Source organism: Vidua macroura, chromosome 2 (assembly GCF_024509145.1).
Source record: "Vidua macroura isolate BioBank_ID:100142 chromosome 2, ASM2450914v1, whole genome shotgun sequence".
Lineage (NCBI taxonomy): Eukaryota > Metazoa > Chordata > Aves > Passeriformes > Viduidae > Vidua > Vidua macroura.
This window is the reverse complement of record NC_071572.1, coordinates 69,447,156-69,466,133: the sequence shown is the minus strand read 5'-3', so window position 1 is coordinate 69,466,133 and position 18,978 is coordinate 69,447,156. Positions and strand designations below refer to the sequence as shown.

Genomic DNA, 18,978 nt, shown 5'->3' with positions numbered 1-18,978 from the left:
TCTGCTGATAAAAATGGGAAATTCTGTTTCATTTTTGGTAAATTAGAATATGAAAGCAATTATGTCCATGTCCATTCCAATATATTTTGGCCACAATGAATGATTTGATTAATGAGATGAACATGAACTAACACTTAAATCCTAAATCCTTTTATTTCTGGAAAGTTAGATTCACACTAGAACCACCCTACCTTGCCATTTGGCATCATTTAAGAGTATGTGAGAAGAGCCACACCAGTGAGATTAAGCTTGAGATAACTTGCCAAAAATATAAGTGTGCCTTCTCAGGTTTTTGTTTTTTGAAGCTGAAATTTCAGGGACTGTTATAGAATCTTTAGTTTGAGCTCTAACTCTGATTAAATGTCAAACTTCTATACCTTCCCAATTCAAATGCTGCTTCCTTGACCTCCCCCTACATTTGATCTAGGTTTGTTTGTTGTTCCTGCAGAATATAAACTTAATTGAAATGTGGCAAATCACTTAGCCAAGTGTTGTTAAGTTGACCCTCCGTACCCCAGAAGTATTGAGTATTATTAAAGGTTTAGAGTCAGGTTAGGCAGTGGTGCATGGAGCCCTGTGTGTATGTGCTCTAGATCTGATACTGCTCAATGTTTTCATTAACATTTTCACTGGAGACCAGAATGGAGAGTATGCTAATCAAATTCATATGCAACACAAAGCTGGGAGCAATCGCCAATGCATTGGAGAGTAGGACTAGCCCTGAGTCCGACTATGATGAATTCAAGAAAGGAGCCGAAATCAATAAACTGAGATTCAATAAGCACAGATGTAAAGTAGCTAGCATAGGAAGGGATAATTAAATGCACAAATGGAAAATGGAGCTGTCTGTAGGCAGCTAATATGGAGGGAGAGACAAAGAGGTTTTGTTCTTTAAACCAAATCTAGGAAGACAAGGAATCATTTTTATTCCTGGTAGTGAACAGCCAATAGCTCCAAAAATTAGCTTCATGCTCAGATCCAGCTTTTAGCTCCACATGAGCTTGTCACTGATGATGCATAATTAAAGGTGAAAAAAAATAATCAAACCCAAAAGCACTAGCTCAGCCTTTTCTGTTTTACACAGGAGAGGTTAGCTCATAGGTAAAGAAATTACAAGGTTTTGTCTTTCCTCTCTTTAGCTCTCTGTGACCACTTCTCTAAATCTCCCTTCATCTTCACATTCTCCACACATGGTGTGGACTGTCAGAGATGCAGGTCTGCAAAATCTGGCTGACATCTCTTTTTTCCGTGGACAGCTCTCATGACAAGCATCTCAACCTGTCATGCATAGCCCCTGTTAGCTATTTTATTGTTTTATGTCAAGAAGAACAACACACTCTGTTATAAATACAGATTTCTACACCCGGGTTTCTATGCTGACAAGAGAGGTTGTCAGTCAGAAGGAGAGGTGTGTGTAGGCTGCAAGAGTTAATGTCAGCATCTCAGTGTTGTGAATTGTAGGAGGAACTGTGTAAAGCCCTACAGATTGCAATAGGAAAAGGTTGCATGGGACAGTACTCTCTGAAGGCAACATAAGAGTAAGGATGGGAATCTAGTTGCTTCACTTGAGGTAGGGTAGTGATGGAAAACATGATGAGAATACCAGTCTGTGGGTTCCCTGGTGAAGTTTGGTGTACTTTGACAGATTGTCTGACAGTATTTGCATGGCCTTGTTCACTGTGTGGCTGTCTTGGGCCTGCCATGTCACTATGTGTCTGATAAAGTGACTTTACAGAAATTTCCTTTGCAGGAAAAATATTTGCAGTACTGTTTGAAAGGAAGCTTGAGATTTTTCAGCAGTACAATGAACTTCCCCCATTTACCCTGACTGAGCTGTCTTGAGTCAGACCCAAACCTAGGACTCATTTTCTGAAGTCTTTTTCTCTTCCCGAGTGCCGATCAGGACCAAGCACTCTGCTGATCTATCAGATACTGCTGTTCATGGAAAGGACTAGCTAGAGAACATCAGTGGGTTGCCAAATGTATCCATACCAAAGGTCAAAAGCATCCTTCATTCAAACCAGAAACTGTGATCTTTTGAAAGCTGTTAATGCCCATGTTCCCCTATTAAATCCAGTCAGGCTCTTTCACAGAGTGCACTTTCTTCAGGCTAAGAGCTGATTTTATTTCCAGTCTCCTGATCCTTCCCCTGTTGATCTTGGACTAGAGATTTCTTTTTGAAAGCACACTGGCTTCAAGGAATCACAGGTCTGAACTCTTAAAACAGGGCTTCTTGAGAGACAAAGCCAAAACTATTCATTATTTGTATTCTTGAAGCTGCTAAAGAAGACTCTTTTTTTTGCAGTTGAGGCCATGAAAGCTGCTTTAAGACATGTGATAGTTAAGAGACAAGATGGAGCTGTCAGTGTGTTTGGTGCATTTAGCAATTTCAGGGTTTTCTGGCAGGGAGGACGACAAATTGCCCTTTAGAGATGTCAGATACTGTGGATCATCTTGACCTGAAATCTTAAGATTGGAATTTGTCTCAACAGAAACATCTTTATGGTAGAATTGCTCCTGCTGAGGGCTCTTGCCACATCAAAGGAGGTTTTTGAATAGTTAAATTTAGCATGGCCAGTGTGAATAGGATGAGACCATGCTTTAATCATGTCTCACATCTCTGTGTTTTTCTGTCTCTCTCCTCTCAAACCCCTCAACTTTACCTCAGCAGTAATCAAATTGAGAGGTGCTAGTAAATTGCACTGGGATGCTGTGCTCCTCCTTCCCTTATAGAATCTCATCTATAATGGTGTATAATCTCATCCATGTGGCGTTTTTAAAGTTAAATTATAGGAGCAACTGGCCTAGGATGATATTTTATTAGTTTAGTACCAGTTTCATGCAGCTATCAATGTACTAGGCCATTATGTATCTAGAGTGCTTTTATCTCCAGCCATATCCTTCCCATGTAATAGCCTAGAGAGCACAGTAAAAAATATAAAACATCAGGGCAGTTCTGAGGTTGTATTTAGATCTGGTGTACAATGGAGCTGTCACAGAACTGCTTCAAAGTCAGGGCACAGAACTGCTTCCAAAGTCAGGAATAACAAACAGTTCCTTCTCTCAGTACCCAGCAGTTCCTGTGAGTGGCCAGGGATGTTACTGTACTGCTAAGGTGGCAGCCACAAGATCAGTTCAGGTTCAGGATGCTGCAAACAAATTGAACTAATGCAGCAAATAATGCACAGAGAAGATGATCTCTTGCTTGATGAGCAACACTCCCATATGACTGTCAGCAAGGAGGAGGAGGCACAGGACATACTCATTGATAAGAATAATTCCGGCGTATCTGACTTGATTAAAATCTGGTGGCATAAAGCACTTGATTATAACATTTAAAATGTGACTGGTCATTAAGGAACAAGAGAATGTATAATAGGGCTGGAATGGTACTTTGCATAAATCGGCTTTTAGTCTTTCACAGTTATTGGTATGTCAAAAATCCAGGGTCGTGCATGGAAGCAGACAAGTGTCAAAGCCTAAGAGGAAGGTGACCTGTCAGAATATGGCTGGAGAAATAAATTAAACTTATTAAGAAATATTTCTGTGTAGGGAAGACAGCTGGCCCAGAGTAGCTGTTCCAATGGGGTGCTTACAGACTTGTGCTGGGACTGTGCTAGACTGTTTAGCAGTACAGCTGATTATTCCTCCATTCCCAGGACCACCTCCAGGCACTGTTTAAGTTAGGAATATAGTTGCACCCTGGCAGCCCAGCCAATTCTACCTCACAACATTACTCCCCAACATGCCTATCTCAATGCATGCAAAGCAGTTGAGGTGTTAGGAAAGATATCACTGTTGAACATTGTCTGAAAGTATTATACAATCATTATTGTAATTTCGGGAAAAAAAGCTCAGGTTATGTATTTTAATGAAATATAAAGCAAGAGACAAAGGCAGACTTGCATGAAGAGATGAGTGGGTGAAGAGAAAAAAAGAGAGGTAATATTGTTGCTCATCCTGAGAGACAGAGATGCCTGAGAAGCTGAGGACTAGCTGTCATTGTTATTCCTTTGTGAGCATTACAGTTTTAGTATAAAGCGAGTTTTAGGGAAGGCAATGAAGGAGCTTTGCAAAAGTTTAGCAGAGAAAGCTCAAAGGTGCTGTTGAAAATATTTCAGATCTGGTGGTGTCTGTCTGCACTGTCCATCAGACATGGGAGCTGACCTTTCACTAGGTGTTCAGAGGTGATGCTCAGAGGAGGGTAAGCTATAAAAGTCTTGACAGCAAAGACAACCAGCTTATGTTGCATGAAGTAGAGGACAGGAAACCAAAAGAAACATTTAGAGAAAGGTACAACATACTCCAAATGACAGGAAGGGAATGTGACCTTTGTCTTTTTGCACTGATTTGAGTCAGGCAAGTTTGCAGTATTGAGGCCAGAAAAAGAATGTTATTGTTAATGAAAGGGTAGGCTGATATATGCCTGGGCAGCTGTTTTGGCTGTAGTAAAAATGGATCAGTAATTCATGCCTTAGGCATGGTTTCTAGCAAAAGTCTATGAGATTTTTACAAAGCCCAAAGGTGAGGACTCAGAAAGATGTTTGAATGGGAGATAGTGCATGGGTTATAGGTCAGAGGGATGGCTGGCCAGGCTGATGCTACACTCTGCTGCAAGGCAAAGAGCATTTTAATGTTTCAGAGGGGAGGCTTTATTTTTGCCCATGTTGCACCATTGCTACTGAATTCCAGCTCAGCAAAGCATTCATTTGCATTTCTTTTGGAGAAGTGTGAAAAAACTTGCATCATGTTCATGTAATGCCAGCTCTTTTCTAGATGTTCCATATGGGGCATTTCCAAGGTGTGATGGGAAGTTACTGGAGTGTTTCCAAGGTGGGAGGGGAAGTCAGCAGATCAAACTGAAGTCTGAAATGTAGAAGAGGTTTTAGGAACCTGTTGCAGGTGGTTCAGGCTGGAACAGGGTAACTCCACTATGAGGATGGAGAGGTCTTCTTGAGTTTATTAATAACTGTGATGGATGTTGAGCAATGCTCTCTAAGGATAGACATTTGAAATATATAGTCCTTGGCAGTTCATGTCAAATAATTGATTAAGGGGGTCTCCAACTCACAGATCTAAACTTTAAATCTTAGTGGAAGAGTAACAGAAGTTTTATAAGAATGTTAATATTGTGTTGGATTCAAGACAAAACAGCCAGGATGACTTGAGTGACAGTAGTGCAGTTATTTTGAAACCATTCCAGAATAAAAGAATGAAAATTTCATACAGAATCCAGTGACTAAAGAATAAGACGTTAAGAATGTCATTAGCACTAGTCAACACAGATTTAAGGAAAATAGGCTTTTCAAACAAATCTGCTTTTTTTTTTCCCCCTGTGGAATTACAAGTCTAATTCACAAAGATGCCTTTAGATTTGGACTTTTCTAACATGCTATAATACCTAATGGTGTTCTGATAAAAAAGTTAACACTATGAAATAACAATAAAATAGAGATTAAATGAGAAAACTAAATGATAGGCCTCAAAAAGCATGTGTCAATGGGAAATTATCAGCAAATGGGAGTGTTCCAGACTGGATTCTGAGAAATCAGTACAAACCCCCATTTTATTCAGTGTTTTCATCGATGATCTGGGAGTAAATGTGCTGATAAAAAGGGTGGATACACAAAGATTATTAGAAAAATACAAAAAATAATGGCAGTAAAAAAACTAATGTGTGGATTCCTCAGAAAGGCTGCATGCCTTCATACAAAGATATGTAGCACACTGAAAATTAATTGGGTATTTAGAACAGGAGACCTTGCTCTCAGATGACAGGACTGTATCTGGAAAGGAAGTATAAGGTATTCTGCAAGTGGAGCTCAGATTCCCAAGTGGTGCAATTGTAAAAAGGGGCTTAAAGGCCACAGAAGTATGAACACAGTACTAAGAAAATGTAATGCAAACTGGTTTTCTCTCTTATATGGCATTGTTGAGTCCAGTTCAGAAATACTGTTTTTTTCTGGTATCTACATTTTCAAAGCATGATGCAGCGTTGGATACAGGAAAAGTCTGCACCATGACTTTGATGATTGGAGAAAATGACTTGTCATGAGACTTCAAGATCATCTGAATTTATCTGAAAAGACTAAGGGGGGTGGTGGGGACTTGATCAATACACAGTATAATTTTCTCAATTTAGAAAAATAATGTGGGTACTACAGAATGTTTTAATCTAGTAGAGAAAGGCATAGCAAGGACCAAGACATGGAAATTGATGTCACACAAATTCAAATTAGGCTCAGCCTTTCAAAAATGAAGCGCTCAAACACTGAAACAAACTCCCTTAGGACATGCTAACTCTTTATCACCTTCAACTCAAGACTGGATACCTTGCTAAAAAAAAAAAAAAAAGATAAATTAGATAGGGAAAATTCACTGAACTGTGTACAAGGATAGCTGGGAGAAGATGAAAGCCTTGTGACATATAGAAGGCCAGGAGGGATTGTTTAAACCTCTGCTTGACCTTAAAGCGTACGAGTCTACCAAACCTCATCTCTCTTGGAATGCTTTGCTTATTCCTTGCGTTTCTCTTCTGCCATCATATTTCTATTGTAGAACTGTGTTGTACAGGCACTGTTACACATGTCAAGCAAAGAGAGGCAAACAACATTGTTAGATGGATCTGAAATTTCTTTCCATCTGTCTTCCTCTGTCTCAATGCTGCCCTTCTCCTTATCCTACTCCATTAATGTTGATCGAGAAAAACAAAAAAAAACAACCAAACCAAAGAGATGTTTCAATGACTGGGACTAGAACCATTTTGAGAAAGAACATATTGGTCACTTTTACCAGAGGAGTAAGTATAGGAAGCATCTGTGTCCCAGTGCTGCTGAGAAGAGAGTCTCTAATTGAAGATGTAAAAGTAAATGATGGATCACATGAAGTATATGGGATTCTCCTCAGGCTGCGGGTGGATCTCTGCTCCACTGTGAATATTCATGTGCTGCAGGGGCACAGCTACCATACCATGGTCTGCATGGACCATGGACTGCAGGGGAATCACTGCTTTGGTGCCTGGAGCACATCCTGCATCCTCTTCCTCTCCTTTTGAACTGGCCTTGGTGTCTGCAGGGCTGTTTGTCTCACATGTCCTCTCTCCTTTCTCTCACTGCAATTGCTGTTGTGCAGCTTTTTCCCCCTCTTCTTAAATATGTTATCCCAGTGCCTCTGCCACCATCACTGATGGGTTCAGCCCTTGGCCAGCAGTGAATTTGTCTTAGAGCCAGCTGGCATTGGCCCCATCGGACACAGGGGAAGCTTCTGGCAGATCCTCAGGGAAGGACCCCCCGTAGCCCTCTGCTACCAAAACCTGGCCATACAAACCCAGTACAGCTGATGGATAGGCATGTTTCTGTACTCAAATGTGAAACCAACTGCAAAAACACTTAGACAAGTGTTGGGAGCTGGGACAGGAAGTCAGATCAGTGCATGTACCTTTCCTCCTGGCAATGTTGTACATCTTATTTAGGACTTAAGAGCCTTCTTCTAAATGCAAAGCCACTTATAAATTCAAAGATCTAATTCTCATTCCTTGTACCATTAAGACATTGCCCTCAGTAGAAGGCAGCCTATTTGGGCCATTGGAATCTGTCAACTTAGCATAAGCCTCTGTGCAAACAGAAGGCTAGTACTGTGGTTCAAAGATGATAGTTGAACAAGATTTGCAAGTCAGAGGCTTGAAATTCCGCAAAGGGAAGATCAAACAGCCTCTTGGTTTTAACAAGCATTTTATTTCTTTAGGGGACTGGACAGTTTTCATCCAGAAAATAAATGCAGAAACTTCATGCAGAAATTAAATGTCATAGTTGATACATATGACAAAATGTTATCCCTGACACACACACTGTCAACTGCCAGCTCATCAGCATATCTGGGAATCCATAGAGATTGTCCCTAAGTAGCTGAATTCAGAGCTGTTGTCAGCAAAGATCACACTGGGACCCTGTCTCTGAGGAGACATTCTAATTTTTAGGGATAATTTTAGAAGTCACTTTAAGGCTGTATGTTATCGCTTTAACAGCCCAGACTACAAACTTGAGCCCACACACCTCTGAACCTTGTCACATTTAAATTTTGAATCTCATTTCTCTGGCATCACTCCATTTCTAATGCTGATCTTAAAAAGCAACAACTACCCTCCCCCCCTCCCCTTCCCCAGCCTTTGCAAAACTCAGGCAGGCTGGAGAATGATAATTTTGTATCACAACAACTTCCGAGTTTCTGAATTTTGCTTTTGATCCATGTTGGATTATACCCAAAACTCTTCAAGCATTCTAATGAAGCACAATTGTGTTAAAATGTCTGCTCTTCTTTTGGAATGAAAATGTTAAGTACTTGATTTGGGTCTCTCTGTCAGTCTTCCTGAGACTTGAAGTGTTTTGCCTTCCACTAAGAATCACATTTTGACCAGATAAGAGTTGAAGTGTTCAACCAACTCTACTTCAAATTCTTCGGCCCTAGCAGTAGAGCTTGCAATTTACCACATTATTAAATAAATTGTATTTATTGAAACCTCTGCATTACACTGAAACAAGATAGCAAGCAGATTCTGAATTTGGCTTCTGCCTCTGTTGCTCATCTCATAAGGAATGACCAGGAGGTCTTGTTGCTGTAGGTGTGGTGACCATAATTATCCTTTGCCAAACCATAGTGGACTTATTTGGCTATGTTCTTATGTTAATGGCTCGGCATTGTAGGTTTTGTGCACAGAAGCTTTGGCTACAGTCATCCTGAGTATTTTGATAGTTATTTAGCCATTGGTCTTTTATACCATGCTAGATGCAACAGTCAGCTTCTTCCAAATAATTTTAAAATTATGCTGCTAAATAACTAGCAGCTGGTACTGTCAGAAATAGGCAAGGAAATGCTGGGTTCCGCTAAGATCCTAAAATGTCAGCAGTGACATCACAGTGTTTTGAGACAGGGAAAGTGTCTAGGGTGGTAAAAATGGACAGAAGACAGAATTTCAGTAGAAGGACTTAACATGGTAACCTAGCTTGCTCACAAGTACCATAAAAGATGTGTCAAGTGCCTGAGGACATCTTATATAAGATCTAAATGCCTTAGGTGTCTGCTTTGAAGCCCTTGCTGGTTTTGGCAGTTGTATAATTTTGTTTCTTTCATAACTATATTCAGCTTCAGCTTAAAACCATTTTTAGGTATTTTAGTCCATATTTCTCATTTTGACAGTCTGTGGCCCAGAGGCTGAGCTATCCCAAAATGACATAGTGTTTAATCAATCCCAAGCTGATTCATGATAATATCCTTATTACAATTTTCAACTCTTCCTAAAGGCTTCCTGCGTTCGATCTGCCCTGACGGCCCATGGTTGATGTCACTGCGGAGTGGAATCGGGGAGCTGAACTCCCCAGTTGAGATGCCAGTGGAAAGATGTAACATTTTGGTTAAACGTGTCCCCCAGCCGTCTGTCACGGCTGGTATGCAGCTGTGATAAAAGCCTCCAGCTGCAGCCAGCCAGCAGATGTTTTAGTTCAGGTAGCTGAGCCTCGCGCGGTCGGTGGTAGAGGCATGGGGGGTGCGGCGCTGTGTGAGGCAGAGCACAAGCTCTCTGGTGCCAAGGGACCTCCTGAGGTGCAGGAAAGCAGGGGGAATGTTTAAGTAGTCTTTATCCAAGCTGGATGAGTGCTGTCAAGTAGCTTTCTCAGTTCTTTCACCAATTTGTCTTGATTGCATTGACACTCTCTTGGCATCTATATCCCGTGATTATTCCAGTGAGCACATTTATGATGAGGAAGGTTTGTAGAAAGAGTAGCTTTCAGGTAAAGCTCACTGGCAACAAATTTTGCATTCACATTTGGCAATACCTGCACTCAAGATTTGCTTTGAGGAGTTAAAGATTCATTCACGCAAGTGAGGAAACAAACATGGCAGGTGACTCTGGAGTTGCATCCAAACTGCCTCAAGCTGTTACAGCATACACCTCACTGGGAGGCTCTTACATTTAAACACTGCATTTGAAACTTCTGAAGGAAACCATAGACATATTAATTTCAAACTGGACTTGCAGAATCTGATTCTGGTTTGTAAGGAGAAGCATTTGAGGACATATATTTGCTTCTTTAATTTTGTGACTTTAAAAAGGGATGGAAATGGTTTATTTAAAAAATCCTAAAGTATCATGGAATCATTTGTAGCTGTAAATCTGTTCAGTCTGTTGCTCATCTGAGGGCTAAGTACTTGCAAATTATTTATTTATTTTTGTCAAGCCATTACAGCCTTCTTCCTACTTTCTTACAAATGTGATTTAGGCATGACCTGTGGTCCTTCAATCACAGGCAGGGGCATCATTTGCAGCATTGAGTGTGTAGGGTGTGTTCTTTTAGTAGCATCCACTAGAGATCACTTCCTGGCTCTGCCCTTTAGCAATGCAGACAGAGATACTTCCAGCCAAATCTCAGCATCAGCTTCTTCACTGCGGAGCATTACTTGTCCAGGGTAGAGTTCAGTGATCTGGCTTATTTGTTTCCTTTTAAAGACGTGCTCTGTCCCAAGGAAGATTTTTAATCCACTCTACATTTCCTAATTTCCAAGTGTGATAGATGAGCTACTTGTTAAAATGCATATGAGGATCAGGTGGTTTTGCCTGTTCTGTCCCAAACTTACTGATTTTTGTGTGTCTTTCTCCTCTGTAAGATGAAGCCAAAGTAGGGGTTTTTAATTTACTTATCACACAGCCTTAATAAACTACAATAAGTGCACTTCAAGCACTACAAGGTCAAAGGGAAGAAAGGGGTTCCAAAGCACACAGAATTATTTTTTTCATGCTAGCACTTTCCCTGTACATTAACGGGATGAAAATGCAACTTCCATGGGAGTCATAACTGTCTTACTTCTAATTTCATTATTGCTGATTCTAATTCAATCAGTCTCAGTAAACTAGATGAGATTGAGTGTAGTCAGTCAAATATGTCTTTTTCAAGGAACCCCACACTACTATAAGGAATTGCACAAATAAATCCAAAAGCAGAAACCCTGCCCTGAGATGGGCTGTGTTGTAAGGAGAAGTCACATTGCTGACATGGCCCAGGCTGCAGGTAATGGTACTCTTCAGCCTTGGAAAAGTGCCATCATCATTTATTGTGAATGAAACAATACGAACCCCTGTGTCCCAACCATATTTCTGAAGAATGATATTATTTTGCATCCCTCCTTGAGTCGAGGGCTGTGTTCTTCAGGCTCCTTAAATTCCTGAAAAGTGCTGATGTACTATAATAAGTGCTTAACTGCTTCCAGCCCAGTGCTGGCTGAAATCCTGGGCTGAATGTAGCAACACTTGGATCCTGGCACATTTTTTTAACACAGTATTTTGGGATCTTTTGGGGATGCTAAGTGCCATATGAATCCTGTGCATCATTGACGAGTAAATTGTGTCACCTTGTGAGTTAATTTCTAATTACACAACTATTTAATGTGGCATTAATGAAAAGTAATGTGAAGTTTTTCAGCAAACTATAATTCTAAGTAATATTTTTTGAGACCAAGTGATTTATTAACTCTTTATTAGACCTACTTTAGTCTTGAATTAATTTTTAATAGTGCCTTGGCATAAAATTGTTGCATAGTTAGTAATGCCATTGACATACTTATAAGCAGTGGTTTTACTTAAATTAAAAAGGATTATTTTTTTAAGAGAGTATTTGATCCCAGAGGTAATAATAATAATAAATAATAACTTACTTCATTACACCTTTTCTATGTTTGATCATCCTTTGGAACCCTGTTTGTATAGAGGTCACCTCACCTGCTATTCTTCCTATAGAGCAGCTATTTCTGGGATGGAACAGGCTGTGATTTTTTTTCATTTGCTCAGCAACTAATGAAGTTTGTGGGGGGCAAGTGGTTTCAGCATTGAGCTTCTGCCAGATGTTGCCACCCCACAGCAGGGACAGCTGAATGGCTCATGAAGCAGCCCCTTCCCTAGAACAGTTTTACAGCCAGCCTGGTAAAGTAAGCTGACATCAAGTTGATTCATGCTAATTGAGTGAGCTGTAAAGTGCAGCAGCTGACCAGGAGCTGTTTGGTTGTCCCTTATGTGAAATCTGAAATCTCTGGGAGAGAGGTTTGATGGAGAGCTGCAGGCCATAATGCCCTCAGCCATCCCAGCTTAATTTGCTGATGCAAGTATGCCAACAGTCTCTAACAGAGCAGGCATTTAGTACAGGAAAAGGAGAATAGCTGAGCTACTTCATCTGCTGAGGGAATGAAAAGAGGCAGAGCATAGAGGTGTAGTGGAATTGTTCAGGATGCTGGTGCTAACACCTACACTCAAGTATGAAAGGAGAGGTATAGAACCACCTGAGAAGTCAAGGTTTCTAATTTCATCAGCCACAACACGGGCTCTAGCAATGTGCACTGGAAGATTTTCTGGCTTTGTTTTGTTTTTTGTTTTTGGTTTTTTGGGTTGTTGTTGTTGTTGTTGTTGTTTTGGGGGTTTTTTGTTGGGTTTTTTTTGGGGTTTTTTTTTGTTTTGTTGTTTTGGTTTTTTTTGCACAGCAGCCCCCTGTGATACCCAGCAGTCTGTTATTAGATTTGGTAGTTGCACATCCAGCAGTGCAAGGTGTACTGTTTAAAGCTGTTGCCATTAAGCATTGATACAATTAGGCTAGGGAGGATTTGTAGAAGAGTGATGTATTACTGCATCCATACCTAGTTTCTCATCAAAGGAGTTGAAAATCTTCACAGGTTCTTCCAGATCTGAACCTTGGGTCAGAATTTATATGAGGCTTGCCAAGGTCAGGTCATTTACTGTTTTGAAGTTAAAGCTCCTTGTCTGTGGAAGTCACATACCTGAATACAAAATGCAGAATCTGAATGGGGAGAGACGGTTCTCTGAGTAGAATGATCCCTGGAAACCTCTCACCCTGGGAAACATGCAGGCATCATGAGGGAAAGGCTGAAGTCTGTGATTGAGTGTGCAGGGTGAGCAGGGGAGAGATCATCTGTAGGAGCATCTGCCTACACCTTCTCTTTTATGCTCATTGTAAATAAATTGCATTTATCATTACCCGCACCCTTTGTCTCCAGGCTTCTGAGGTGTTGAAAGCTCCAGTTAAATGGCTTGCCCAAAGAAAACACTGTCACATTTGCATAATATTTTCATAGACACCTAGCTCAACCTGAGCCTGAAGGGAGACAGGGATGTTCCCTGCATATTTTATATTCCTGTCCCCAATTCCCACCAAGCTAACTCTAAATTGTAGTATGGATATGAGTATAATAGAGAGAGAGAGATGGCTGAGAGGTCTGAATTTGTCTGGGGTATTTTCAGACACTCTTAGTTTAAGAAGCAACTTACACCTCATAGAATACTCTGAAATAGTGCTATTTAGAAACAGATCAGCTTCCATTTCACCTCTTTTTCAGTATTCCTCTTCTCTCATTCTTCATTACTAGGAACATCTGCATGAAAACAGTCCTTTTTTTTTTATATCTTGGGAGTTCATCTGCCTCTGCTGATTATCCCCTCCCTCCCCTCTCCTTCTGAAGTCATTATCTTCTGATTGCATTACATTTGCAGCCATCCCACCGCAGACTCTCTTCTCATCAAGATTCTCCAGCTAAGCAAGGGAAAGGATAGGTCAGCTTGTGGAGAGAAATCCTCAGGGAGAGCCTGGCCCCGGCAGAAGGGGTGTTGGGGTGCAGTTTGTGTCACTGTCTCTCTCAGCCACCACCACACTCAGCCGCTGGTATTTCTGTAGAGGCGCAATGAACTCAGTCAAGTTTCTCCCACAGATGGTGTTGGAACAAGAGCTGGAGGAAGTGTTTTTGACAAGACGTGTATCTGCTGCAAAACGCAATGTTATTCGTGTCACCTACCCTGCAGATGTTGGCAAGCTTGAATTGAATTAGGGAAACTTTCATTACAGGAGTGGGGAGAATAACTGAAGATGTAAAATCCTGCTCATTTCCCTGAAACCAGAACTGGAAGCCTTAATTACCATAGAGTTACACTCAGTCTTGCTCTGGGCAAGTAATATTTGTTTAACTGAAGTGGAACAACTTCCTTAGGAGAAATTGAGGGAGATCCTTTTCACAACACATGCAACCAAAGTTTGTGTCCTTACTTTGAGTCAGAAGGTGGATTTTGTCATGGCCCTACTGTGTTTCAGTTACAGCGGTAAAGTTTTGCCAGTTGGTCATCCTGTGTGATAGAAAACAGTACCTTTCATCTCCTGAAACATCTTAACAGACTTAACAAATGATGGAACTCTCCTGATGAGTATCATTTAACAGGACAGGGCACAAGCTTAGCTAGGGTCATGAAATGAGCCAATGGGAACACTGAACACAGCTCCCAGATATTCTATCACTCAGGTCTGCTTTTTAAGATAACACCTGTCAGACAATCTCTATCAATATTTATCCTGTCCTGAACCCACTGAACTTTGACTGAATCCACTCAGAAGTTTAAAACCAAATTCGTATGTCTCCAGTATTTTTGTGTTCATATTTTCCTCTTCATACTTCCTTCAGCCAGAAAAAGAGGCTCCAAAATAAATTGATAAAATTGTACCTTAAAGGAAGAACTTTGGAATCCTTAATGGGGCTCTGGATAGTACACCTGGGAGACAGCTTCCCTAAGGAATCTTTTTCCACTAGACATATCAGAAGAACATTGGCATTGTTCCTTACCTCCTTCTAACTACATGCAGGTGGTGTCACAAAGACATTGTGTTTCCATTGTTCTACCCCAGCTCCTTCTTTGAAAATATTGCAAGCAATGGGAATAGGCCCCTCTTATTTCTTGTAGGAAAACCCACAAGTGCTCAAGGCAGCAACTGGGCCGTAATGGCAATACAAAGCAAGCGACAGAACAATTTGTAAACAATTTTGTACAGGGTGAGAATGACAACTCCTTCTTCCCAGACAGATGCCTAAGCTGGTCTGGTTTTCCCCAGGAGGCATTGCAAAGGTAATTCTAACAGCTCCAATACATGTGTACACTTTGTATCTTTGGATAGGGGATGCCAGCAAATATTGAATTTACTTCTAGAATTAAGTGACCATGCAGCAGCATGTTATTGCACTTGATGCTGCTTCTGTACCACAAAGAGTATCAGTGATAGAAATCAGTTTAAATGTAGGATGATCTGATTTCCCAGTATCCCATTACAGCTGGGAGCTCTGCAGTGTTACTGCCAAGGGCTCAGCATCTCTAAGTTGATGGGTACATCTGTCTCGGGATGTGTTTGCAAAAGGATAGACAGCACAATGGGTGGCTCAAGCATTCAGTCCTTTGTTTGTTCCTTAAGGATATGTCAAGGACAAGATCATGATCTTGTTTCTATTTTAAATCATCTAGGTGAATTAATTTCAAGAAAGTTGGGGATTTGTGTTGGGTTTTGTCCCCATGGGGATTTTCTTGGGATGGGAGTAGAGAGGGTGACTTCAGGTATGCAAAAGACACTGCTTAACTTGAGACCAAGTATTTATGCAGAATGGATTCCCTGTGGATACTTCCCAGTGTTGATCCATACTTAAAGATGATAAGGGAGCTGGTTAGGTTACTCCCAGTTGTGTATCCTTTGGGGAGATTAGACAGAAAATAAGTCTGAAGCCAGTAAACAGCACAGCATCTGGTTATCCCAGCACGTATCCTGCTTCATATGCTATATATTATGTCTTAAAAAAAAAAAAAGAAAAAAGAAAAAAAAAATAAAGAGCAACAGCAGAGGAATTGTTGAAGTTAGTCACTGGATTAAATTGCCATTTGTCAATAGAAAATTAATTTGCATTATAAATTACTGTAGCATAACTCTCAGACATGTTTTATCAATGTGTTTCAAATTATTTAATAACAATATTTTTCAAAAAACAAGCACTGACATTTGTTTTCACCCCACCCCTTTTAAAATCAGTCCATTCTGAGGGTTTCCATCAGTGTAATAGCCAACCTCTGCAAAAATTCCAATGAAATAAACTATCACCAGGAGGATTAAAATCCATTGCCATAAACAAAGCCTTTTTTCCCTCCCCAATCAATGGCCTGCTGTGTTGCTGCTAATAGGACTGTACACAAGTTGCACAGAAAGGTATTTGTTTGCAGGTTCTTCAGATTTTCTTTGTTTTTTTTTTTTTTTTGATGGAGAGGGGGCAGGAGAAGAATGTCATGGAAGGATTCATAAATTATTTCACTGAACTTAATATGTATTGCGGAGATGAAATCCTTCAATCTGCAGAATGAGACACATTCAACCTGCACATTGGAGGAAGATTTTCATAGCAGAAATGGTTGAAAGGCAGAAAATAGGAAGGAAACCTCAGAAAATGTGACTGCTGCCTTTATTTGGGACACCATTGCAGGCAGAAAAATGTCTTCATATTTTGCTACTGGTTTACAAATCTCATGGTTTCCAATCTTATCCTTCCCTGTTTCAGCCCGGACTTTATCCCACAGTTCTTCCATTGTACGTTCAGGCTGATTCCCTGCCTTTGCAGCCCTGAGCATCCCACATGCAGTCTGCCAGTGCACCACAATTATTTTATTCTTCCTCGTTTTGTAAAAAGTGTAATTTCCTTTAAAAACATGAATAATCATGGATATTTCTTTCTCTTTTTATTTGCAGGTAAGTGGCCATTCCTGCTTTTGTCAGACTGGTGAACGATCAGCAAAGTGCAGCTCTCAAAGGTAGTTTTTGTGGTACAGTTTCTTTCCAAGAACCTTGAAGTATTTTCCTCATCTGAGTTTGTACAGCCCCTTGGCAGGAGGTTTGAGATAGGCAGACTGGTATTTAACCAAATAATAATTTATTTTCTTTGATTTTTTGTGGTTTAGTCTATCCCTACTGAGGTGCCCAGAAATAAGGAGCTAAGTGAGGGGAGAGATTTTTCATAGATCTTCAACCACTAGGAAAAAGAACATGAAGGGACCATGGCATAATAGTTGTTTATGCCCTCAGAATCATACAATTGACTTCAATAGTTGTGAAGTTTTTGAGTCATATACTTTAAGTCTTATACTTTTATTTGTTTGGGGGGGGGATGTTGTGAACCTGGAATATTTTTCTCTCTCTCCCTTTTTCCCTTTTCCCTTTTCCCTTCTCTACATAAAGGTGTTTAAAATTATTAAAAAGAAAGTCATGACCCTATGTTTATTTTCAGAAATGTAGAGCTTGATCTTTAGAGAAGTCTTAATGAGATAAGCACTATCAGTCATTGGGGAAATATTGTCACAACATGAGATTAATTTCACTTTAAATGCAGTGTTTTAAAGGTAATTCCATGGGAAGGAAAAAAGATAACATAAATTGCTTAGATACAGAGAAACCAAATTCTCTGATAGGTAAGACAATTTTATAGGTCTCTGATTTGTTGCTGGATAATTTTTGATGCCGAATAGACAGTTATTTTCTAGTATGACTAAACTATTATCTTAGATGAGTTAGTTGGGCACAGCTCTGAGTATAACCAAGAAATAAATGTAAGCCTGGAATACATTAAGTATCAATATTAATTAATGAGTCTCGGACACACACAGGAAATTGCTTTAAACCTCCAACCTTCTGAAAATATCTTCAAGTGGGATTACTGACATAAAGGATTTGATCTAATTATCACTGCTAATTTCCTTTACGATGGTGGTAGCAATGCAGTTGTTAAAAAAGGCACAGTCAAGATTAGTCACCTACAGTCTTAATGTTAATCCCTTATCTGTATTACTAATATTTTAAAACTAAATCTTTTAGAAATTATCACCACCGGTCCTGCTTCACAGTTTATTCAGTGCAGGCAATTAGATGGCTCAATTATTTCATTCTGAAGTGCTGGGGTTTGGCTTTTTACTTTTTGAAGCTTTCTTCTCCTGAAATTGGCATTATTGGTTACACTTTATCAGCCTTTTTTGCTGTCTGAAATGCTAGCTGTACATCATAAGAGTAGGAGGCAGATAGATTGGAATGATTTAGCAAGATTATGTGTTTTTTCCCCTCTGGCTTAGCCATTAGAGGTGAGCACACTGTGAAATAAACAAAACCCAAGACAATACTGATGAGGGGGCAGGAGAGTAATCACAAAAAAAAAAAAAAAAAAAAAAAACAAAAAAAAAAAAAAAAAGAAAAAAAACCAAAAACAAAACAGAAAAACAAACAAACAAACAAAAAACCCCCACTTTTTTACTGGGACAGTACAGGGAAGTCACAGGGGGGCAATGCAAGGTGTGGGCACTTCCCTGCACTGCACAGTGGAGGTGCTGTGGAGGGTGCACAGGGAGATGCTGGCTCCAGTAGCTTCCTGGGGAGCAGGGACTCCTAGCATATCACTCATCATGCCTGAACAGGCAGAGTTATCTCAGAGGAAAAGCCCATGAGGGCTTGGATGCTCTGTGAGCCCCAACATCTGCCAGAAGAATATACAGTGTGTAGAGGGTTCCTGAAAGAACCAATCAACTGAGTTCCTCCCAGTCTTCAGCCTTGGAACAGAGAAAGCTCAGTTGACAACCTGCTGCCTCTAATGCTGACACCGAGAAACGTTACCTATCTGTGCAGTTCATTATCTGGTACTTGGATCTTTGTGAATAAAGTTGCTGCTGAAGAAATCCCATAGCCACCAGTGTCATATTAGACAGCACAACATGCTATCAGCTCTTAAATGTTCAACTCATCAACACAAATTGGTTCCTTTGAAGCGCAAATCCCATGCAGAGATCAGTTTCCCCTTGGTGCTCCCTTTTTCTTTTTTCCCCTCTGTCCTGGTTGTCTTCCTTATGCTCTTTGAATGGTCAAATGATATCTTCTTGCATAGATCTTGAAGTATTTTAATTGGCACACAGACCTCATCTGGAAACTAATATCTTTTATTGGTGCCTTGATTTGTTTCAAATGCTATTTTATTGACAATTGTTTCTGGGTAATGATCCAAACCTTGGCAGTGCTTTTACATGAACACGTGATGCTTTGATAGGGGATGAGAGTTTTGAAGACAGCTCTGTAGCTGGCAGGCTTTGATTCAGCAATTGTG

The 18,978-nt window shown here is 40.3% G+C and overlaps 1 protein-coding gene across 8 annotated transcripts in view; it reads left to right on the top strand.

The window, feature by feature from the left end:
* The window catches only part of LSAMP (limbic system associated membrane protein), an 889,023-nt gene that overhangs the window by 437,460 nt on the left and 432,585 nt on the right, over positions 1 to 18,978 (top strand). For 4 of the 8 annotated variants that reach the window (XM_054002799.1, XM_054002788.1, XM_054002819.1 and 1 more), the window contains one exon: positions 16,590 to 16,651. The exons of the other annotated variants lie outside the window; for them this stretch is intronic. In XM_054002799.1, the coding sequence (XP_053858774.1) occupies positions 16,590 to 16,651 (62 nt within the window). The remainder of the gene's footprint in view (positions 1 to 16,589; positions 16,652 to 18,978) is intronic. 8 annotated transcript variants of the gene reach the window in all.